General features: G+C 43.3%; 1 protein-coding gene across 1 annotated transcript; it reads right to left on the reverse strand.

The window, feature by feature from the left end:
• Positions 1-1,841: 1,841 nt before the first annotated feature.
• On the reverse strand, positions 1,842-8,590 carry MBLAC2 (metallo-beta-lactamase domain containing 2). Its single transcript, XM_052700697.1, has 2 exons — positions 8,103-8,590; positions 1,842-3,764 (listed from the first exon to the last, which is right to left on the reverse strand). The coding sequence occupies exons 1-2, from the start codon at positions 8,545-8,547 to the stop codon at positions 3,376-3,378; spliced, it is 834 nt and encodes a 277-aa protein (XP_052556657.1). The 5' UTR covers positions 8,548-8,590; the 3' UTR covers positions 1,842-3,375.
• Positions 8,591-8,603: the final 13 nt, after the last annotated feature.

The following is an 8,603-nucleotide window of genomic DNA, read 5'->3' on the forward strand; positions in this document are numbered from 1 at the left end:
AAGATGATCAGAGGGCTGGAGCACCTCTTCTATGAAGAAAGGTTGAAAAAACTGGGCTTGTTTAGCTTGGAGAAGGCTCCAGGGAGACCTTACTGTGACCATTCAATACCTGAAGGGAGCATATAAACAGAAGGAACAACAGCTTTTTATGAGGGTGGATAGTGATAGGAGAAAGGGGAAATGTTTTAAACTAAGATAGAGAAAATTTAGGTTGGGTTGGATACTAGGAGGAAGTTTTTCACACAGAGGGTGGTGACGCACTGAACAGGTTGCCCGAGGAGGTTGTGGATGCCCCATTTCTGGAGGCATTCAATACCAGGCTGGATGTGGCACTGGGCAGCCTGGTCTGGTGGTTGGCAACTCTGCACAAAGCAAGGGGATTGAAACTCAATGATCACTGTGATCCTTTTCCACCAAGGCCATTCTGTGATTCTATGATGATACGTAAATGTTTGTAATGCAGTCTCTTACGAAGAAAAGTGAAAGTGAAAGTTAGTTTTCCACTAAGTATCTTAGTGGAAAAATATTTACCTTCAAAATGTGTAGAAATCATTGCTAGACTGCGTAGTATTATAACACTTTTATTATCTATGACAATTTTTTTGTCTTTGTAAAATGTAAACACCACAAAAGTCTTCAACAGATTACAGAGCACAACTTTCCATCTGATTTTTTTTTTTTTTGTAGATTTCTCAGTCTACTGAAAATTGAATTAACATACATTTAGATTTAATGGATAAAGCAACAGTTCTAAATGCCCAAGGTGTTGCAATATTAAAATTTAAAATGTATGTTTTAAATATTTAGTCCAAATAGCATTAAAGGGACACTGTCGAACTTTACGACAAAAAACTGAGCAATTCTTAACAAAAATAGTTTGAGTCAGTTCTTTATATTTAAGACACATCATTTACTTAGTAGTGAACTTCTACAATACAAAAATAATTTTAAGATCCCCCAAAACTATTTTTATCTGAATTATAGCAGCAGTTTACTAACACACCCCATTTTTGGGTTATGTTTATATAAAGCTCACTTCTGATCTAGGAAATTATTCCATAGTTTTGTCAAGGAAAAAATACAAACAAAAAAAAAACAACAAAAATGCAGGTAACTGCATTTGTTGCATATACTTAACTGGGCTTAAATATGGTTTAACATGGTGTTCTAACACTAACCTGAACAGTTAAGGATCTTGTAGCTAATACATAGCACAGATTTAAAAACAAATGAGTGAGGAATTCTCTCCTTTTCCATTGGCAAGCCTGTGAGCTTCCTATTTAGAGTTCTGGTTCTGCGTATCCAACTTCAGGTGCCATAAGGGTAGAGCAAATAAACAAGTTACAGGTGTGTAAGAAAACCTAATTGAACTTGACCTCAATCTATTACTTAACAATTCCAGAACTGTACTAACTGCCATACATATTGGCAGCCCTTCTGACAGAATAGGCCTCTGTCCATGTTGCTTTACAGCACAGAGCAAGACTACTACTGGTATGATCTTCCAAATTATAATATCCAAATTATAACAACTTTTCCAGGTGCCACACCAGTTCTGCGTATTTACATTTTGCTCTAGCTTGTAAGAGGAGACAGGCACTGCTAACAAGAATGAGGTGCATCACAGTGTATCAGTACTGCTCTTGGTGAAGAACACACTCTAATAGTAAAGACAGGAATGCAGAGAACTGCGAAAGGAGAATAAAAAGGATTATGTAAGATGTTCTCCTTCACTATTTTTGCACAGCTTTTGCAGCTGGTTTCCCCCCAAAAATGCTTTTATCCCCAGAATTTACATCTGTTACCAAGGCCACTCATTTCCACTAATCCATGCCCTGGAGCCCAAAATTAAGGCTACCTTTCTCTTGGGTATGATGAGAGGGGGGAAAAAAAAAAAAAAAGGTGATCTTTCACATAAAGTGAAAGTCAAACAAATAAGGCTAAACTCCACTAGAATTTGGGATAAACACCTGCAATCTCTTGTAAGGAAATTACAAATCTATATACAAAAATAGTATAAGACAGTGTCCTTTTAAAGAAGTTGAATATATAGACTGCTAGAACAATTACACAAACTTTAAACATTTTAACAGCTTTTAAATAAGCAAGTTACAATGTCATTTAGCATTTCTCAGTGTATTCAGCTTGTTTTGGAACAGACTCAAATTCAGTGCACTTTCCATAAAAACCAAATGCATCAAAATACTTCATAAGCAAACAGTAAACAGTCGAAGATACATTCATTGCGTGGAGGCAAGTGCACCAGCTGTTTAATCCAACACTGCAGTGGGGCAAGGCAATGTTACTGCCTCCATCCGTTCTTCCCACAGAGCATTAACAGCCAAGCTACAATCCACATACACAACAAGACTCTTAAACACAAATAAAGGTTTTAAGTTTGTCACAGTCTATTTGGATCTCTCATTTGTAAATAAAGTATAAATTAAACTTTATTTAATGAGATTGTCAGAAAAAAACATCACCACAGCAAGCAAGGTTTCAATCCATGTTGTACAGACTACAACGTTAAACACGTGCATTCATCAATTCATTACTTCAGTAGCTCGCAATTTCCCTAATAATGTAACTTGCACACCTCTAAGCAAAATAGTTCCCTTCCTGTGACAGTGCTTATCATACTCTTCCATGGGGTGCACATGTCCCCTGGATCACACTCAAAAGCATGAAAACCCTAATGATCTGGAAGCTGTTGTATCCACACCAAAAGGAGTTTGTGTCAGCTGACCTACCTATATCATCCAGCTTAAGAGTTTGGTCTATGCCATTTCCATACACTAGTGGATGGTGCAGAAACTTTACAAAAATGCTGGAGGTGACTGCAGCAGGGGACAGCAAGCTCCAGGTGGTAACAGCTGCACCATGGCCCTTATTACTTTGCCCACAGCATCCTACCTATGCGTTGCTCTCATCTGCACCTGATGGTGCTGCTCTCAGCACAAATCAGGCCTTAAGATGAGCTGTGTTAAGCCAAAGCCTGAGCAGGGATCAAGTGAACACCTACCATCTTAGTGCTACATCAACAAAGTTTCAGGCATGGATGTAAGAAGTCTCATTTTGGCATATATTTATCTGTCAGAAGCATATCAAAAATAAAACAATATATTTCAATCACAATACCTGTGCAAACTTGCCCTGAAAAAATACAAGGAAAAATGGCAGCTCTGGCTAAGCTACTAGTTTATTATTTTTTTCCCCACAAAAACAGGAACAGAGCAAGCAAACATAAGGAGAATTTTTACAGCTCATCCACATCATTTTGCCAGCTCTTTCCTAAAGCATACTGCTTTGTCTTGTGTCATCATTTTCACAAGTCCTTTGATTTCTCTCTGGGAGACAGACAACATAAATGCATGCTCAGGAAGAAGTACCCCTGGAATTTGTAAGGTGAAGTGCTATGCTTGCAATGGATCTCATGGCACAAGTTGAGATTTTGTGACAAACTCCAGCTTTTGAGATATAGTTGGAAGCTAATCGATACAGCCTTTCTGCTCCAAATATGTTGAAGTGCCCAGGAAGTACCTTCTCTACAAGACCTCTGTCCACCAACTCCATGAGGCGCTGGCAGCTCACAATGTAGTCACTTATGTTGCTGTAGGGAAGCCAGTCAATCATGGATCCATCATACACGACATCTCCACTGAATAAAATCTTGTGTTCTCGGTCATGTAAGCAAATACTTCCTCGGGAATGGCCAGGCATGTGCATGACGGTGAGCTGCCGGTCTCCAAGGCTGATTACATCTCCTGCAAACATATACGCAACAGGGAAATGTATGCACCTAACATGCACATTGAGCACCACAAAAGAAGTACAGCCTACCCATACGCTGAGTGTTTCATACATACCACGCATGCACCAGGGTCTTTTTTTCTTGCTGTGTGCCAAAGAATTTGAAAAATACACTGGACAAAATAGCATTTTCCAGTGATTGTAACTAATAGCACAAGCTTGACCTACCTGTATTAACTGAGCCTATTTTCATCCTATTATGCTAAACAATAGGGAATGTGATAGGGAGAATAAAATTGGAAACAAACAGAAATCATCTTAGCCACTCCTTTGAAAGTCTGTAAAATTTTTCAGTTTATTAAAATTTATCCCCAGTTCACCCAGAACTCCACTGCAGTCAGTGCCGAATGACAGAACATAAATTGCTGGAGGAGGAGCAAGCTTTGCCTCGAAATAGGGTGATTTTTTTTTTATCATCTTGAATAAGGCACATAAAAACAGAACATTCTTCACTTTAGCTCATTTGTTCCACCAACTTAAACATGAATTCCTTTTCATTGTATTAGCCCCTGATCTTGTACTTTCAGCAGAAAGTCAGTCCAAAAATGAAGAATAATTAACAAGACTGTTGTTAATTTTAAGTTATAATGCATGCTTAATTATAACAGTACAATTCACAGGTGGTAAATCTGCAAACTTTAGGGCTGTGCAGGGAAGGAATAAGAAACCTTATTGGAAGCGCATGTGTAATAACTACACAAAACCATTCTGAACAAGTTAATATCCAACACCACAAGCTTCATGAAATGAGAACCTGCAGGCACTGACAGATTATAAGACAACAATGCTTAGAACTGCAGTAAGCATTTCAAGTTGTAAAGTCAACAAGAAAAAGCTACCAAACTCCTTCTAAGTTAGAAATCTTAAAGTTATGGTATCTTATAAGGTATCTTATGTCACAGGCAGGTGTGCTTCAAATTTTCTCAATACTAAGCAATTCTGAAAGCCATGACCTCACGTGTTGGGACTTGAGTAGGAAGCACTGTATTTCCAGGTAATGTCAACCCCTGTGCCTGGGCTGGGAGCTACTTAGTGAGGACTACTTCAAGTGCTGAGGGCAGGGATGCTGCTCTTCATCCACTCGCCTCCATTTGCAAAGCACTTGAATACAGTCTGGAAGTCAGTGTAGAGAAAGCATTTCACTACGCTGTACCCATCAGTGAAACTGGTTCGCAGTACAAGCAAGCAGCTAGCTACTACAAAGAAAATTTTCAGGCAAGTTCTCTTTTAAAGGAAATGCCAAGAAGACTTGATAGTAGAAAGTACCAAGCTAGTCTTTTGGGAAGATCTGGTATCCTGGGCTCCATCAGAAGAGGGGTAGCCAGCAGGGACAGGAAGGTGACTGTCCCTCTCAACACTGCCCTTGTGAGGCCCCATCTGGAGTACTGTGTCCAAGTCTGGGGCCGCCAGCACAAGATAGGCAGGAAGCTGTTGGAGTAGGTCCAGATAAGGGCCACAAAGATGATCAGAGAGCTGGAGCACCTCCCCTGCAAAGACAGGCTGAGGGAGCTGGGATCGTTCAGCCTGGAAGGCTGCAGGGTGACCTCACTGCAGCCTTCCAGTACCTAAAGGGAGCCTATGAATAGGAGGCAAGTCAACTCTTTGCAGGGTAAATAATGACAGAACAAGGGGATATGGTTCTAAGTTGAAGCAGGGAAGACTTAGGGTGGATATCAGGGGAAGCTCTTTACCAAGAGGTGCTGGAACAGGCTGCCCAGAGAGGTTTTTTGTGGTGAGGTGCTGGAACAGGCTGCCCAGAGAGGTTGTGGATGCCCAGTCCCTGGAGGTGCTCAAAGCCAGGTTGGATGGGGCCCTGGGCAGCCTGGTCTAGTATTACATATGGAGGTTGGTGACCCTGCCTGTAGCAGGGGGACTGGAGCTTGATGATCTCTGAGGTCCCTTCCAATCCTAGCTGTTCTATGATTCTATGATCTGTATGATCCTTGATCCAGAAAATGACTGTAAGAATAAAACAATAGTGGAGATTAAGTTTTTAGAGCAAATTGGCCCAATGGGTTTTAAATTGCTCCAAGCCCCAAGTAAGACAGCACAAAGGAACAGAACATGAAATCCAAAACTAAAAGAAATATATGGAATATTATATATAATTCTATACATATATATCTACACAATATATTTTACTTGTAATATAGTACAATTAACTTGTAAAATTATGTATGTGTAATTATTTACATTTAAATTTTATATACATATAAAATTATATATTTATATATACATATTATATACAAAGAACTGAAATAGATAAAGAAAAATGCCAGTCATAGAAGACACAAGTGACTATGAAAACAGTAAGTGATAAAGCAGACCAGAAGTAGATGCAGTTTTAACTAGAACAGCCAAAGCAGCTGGTTGAAGGCTCTTGTAAGATTAGATAAAGAAAAAAACTAATGCCAGTAAATGTGGAACAGGCAACATAAAAGTAAGAGCTGTGGCTTTGGATTCTACCAGAATATGACTTCTGTATTTTGTGCAGTACTAGATATACTCACAGCAGTTGCTCATGCACTGCCACGACATGACACTTCCACACAGTTTGGCTCAATAAATGCTGTGCTAGAAACTTTTCTGTTACTTTCAGACTGAGTGTGTGTGCTTTCTTACATTCAATATATTTGTTTTTGTAATAATTCCTTCCTATTGAAGAAAAGAATAAACAGCTTAACCTTCTGTTGACTCACTGAGCTAAATGGATCACCAGGTCTTCCTTGAAGCCTTCGGTTCTCCTTTTCCCTGTGTCTGAGCTGAATGATGGCCCAGTACAGCCAGGAGGAGACCTTGGTCATCTGCAAAAGGCTGATTTAACTTGTCTGCTGTACGCACATTCTTTAGCTCCTGCTCCACCAAGTTCTACAGCTGCTTGCTAAAATAAGCTTGTTACCTACAAAATCTATCTCAAAAAGAGGTGTGGTTTTATATATACATACACAAACACATCTGTACACATACATGCATATGTTATATGTGTATATATCTGAAAAACATCTTTTATATAAATAATACATTCTTCTTATACTTTACAACAAGACCATGTGCAGCGTGCTGCACTTGGGTCAGGGCAATCCCAGGTATTTATACAAACTGGGAGAGCAGCCCTGCAGAGAAGGACCTGGGGGTCCTGGTGGATGAGAAGCTGGATATGAACCAGCAGTGTGCGCTTGCAGCCTGGAAGGCCAACTGCGTTCTGGATGGCATTAGAAAAAGGAGTGGCCAGAAGGGAGAATGAGGTGGTTGTCCCTCTCTACTCAGCTCTTGTGAGGCCTTATCTGGAGTTCTGCAACCAGGCCTGGGGTCCCGAGTACAGGATGGACATGGAGTGGGTCCAGAGGAGGGCCACTAAGATGATCAGAGGGCTGGAGTACCTCTCCTATGAAGAGAGGTTGAAAAAACTGGGCTTATTTAGCTTGGAGAAGGCTCTGCAGAGACCTTATTGTGACCGTTCAATACTTGAAGGGTGTGTATAAACAGGAGGGGGAATGGTTGTTTATGAGAGTGGATAGTGACAGCACAAGGAAGAATGGCTTTAAACTGAGATGGGGAGGTTTAGGTTAGATATTAGGAGGAAGTTTTTCACCCAGAGGGTGGTGATGCACTGAACAGGTTGCCTAAGGAGGCTGTGGATGCCCCATCCCTGGAGGCATTCAATACCAGGCTGGATGTGGCTCTGGGCAGCCTGGTCTGGTGGTTAGCAACTCTGCACAAAGCAGGGGGTCAAAACCCAATGATCACTGTGATCCTTTTCCACCAAGGCCATTCTGTGATTCTGTTAAACAAACCCATATGCTTTCCAATACACAGTTAAATAAACTGCTTTGTTCTTTATACAGTTATGCCTCAGCAGTTTACAAATAGCAAGTTAGCAGATGCCAGAACTGACTGAGGTGTGACACTGATTAGTCAGTATTAAGATGCTAGATCCTTGCTCCTAGTAATACCACTGACTGTTATTCTAGGAAAAATGCCCTCTTCCAACAGGCACACAAACTGGGAGAGCAGCAGGTATTTCTACACGTTTCCGTCAACCCAAATCCAAACCCCGTGTCTGAGAGCAGTGTCCAAACGGCCCTTGGTCTGCCATACAGGGGTCGTGCCCACCGCCCTCCTGTGCAGTCCCTTCCCCTTATCTCCTCCCTTCTCCCTGCTCCTGTCCTGACGCAGCTCCGTGCCGCCCGCTCGGGCCCCATCGCTGCCCACCACCGTCCCGGGAAGAAGGGCACAAACCACAACAGCCGCAGCCCACGGGTGCCCGCAGCCCGCCGCCGCGCGGCTCTTACCCTCCTGCAAGAGGCGGCTGGGCCGCACGGGCGGGACGCAGAAATGCCGCGCTCTCCAGCCGGGCCGCGGCGGCCGCGCCACCTCCCGGTCCGACAGCCAGGTGACGGCCTCGTAGTTGTCGCCACGGAGCAGCGCGGCCGCCTCGGCGCTGTGCACCGCCACCTCCTCGAAGTGCTGCAACCCGCCCGAGTGGTCGAAGTGGACGTGGGTGGCCACGGCCAGCAGAGGCCGGGGGGCGGCCCCGTCCGGCGGCGCCAGCAGTCCCGCGGCACGCAGGTAGTCGGGCAGGCTGCGCAGCCCCAGCCCCGCGTCGATCACCAGGTCGCGCTGCGAGCCCCGCACCAGCCAGATGTTGGCCCGGTTGCCCGACTCGTAGAAGCGCTCCTGGATCCAGAAGATGCCGCCGCCCAAGGGCTTGTGCGCGAACCATTCCAGCGCAGACATCGCGTCCGGCGCCGAGCCCGTCCGCGCGGCGGGACCGGGCGGGGCCTGGGGCGCCG

This window comes from Tympanuchus pallidicinctus, unplaced genomic scaffold (assembly GCF_026119805.1).
Source record: "Tympanuchus pallidicinctus isolate F22 unplaced genomic scaffold, pur_lepc_1.0 scaffold4, whole genome shotgun sequence".
In the NCBI taxonomy this organism is placed as follows: Eukaryota; Metazoa; Chordata; class Aves; order Galliformes; family Phasianidae; genus Tympanuchus; species Tympanuchus pallidicinctus.

Bases quoted from the DNA above. Each gene is read 5' to 3' on its own strand.
- MBLAC2 (XM_052700697.1), bottom strand. From the start codon at position 8,547: ATGTCTGCGCTGGAATGGTTCGCGCACAAGCCCTTGGGCGGCGGCATC. The intron at 3,765-8,102 runs GTAAGAGCCGCG...ATATGTTTGCAG, and splicing joins CAGCCGCCTCTTGCAGGAGG to GAGATGTAATCAGCCTTGGA.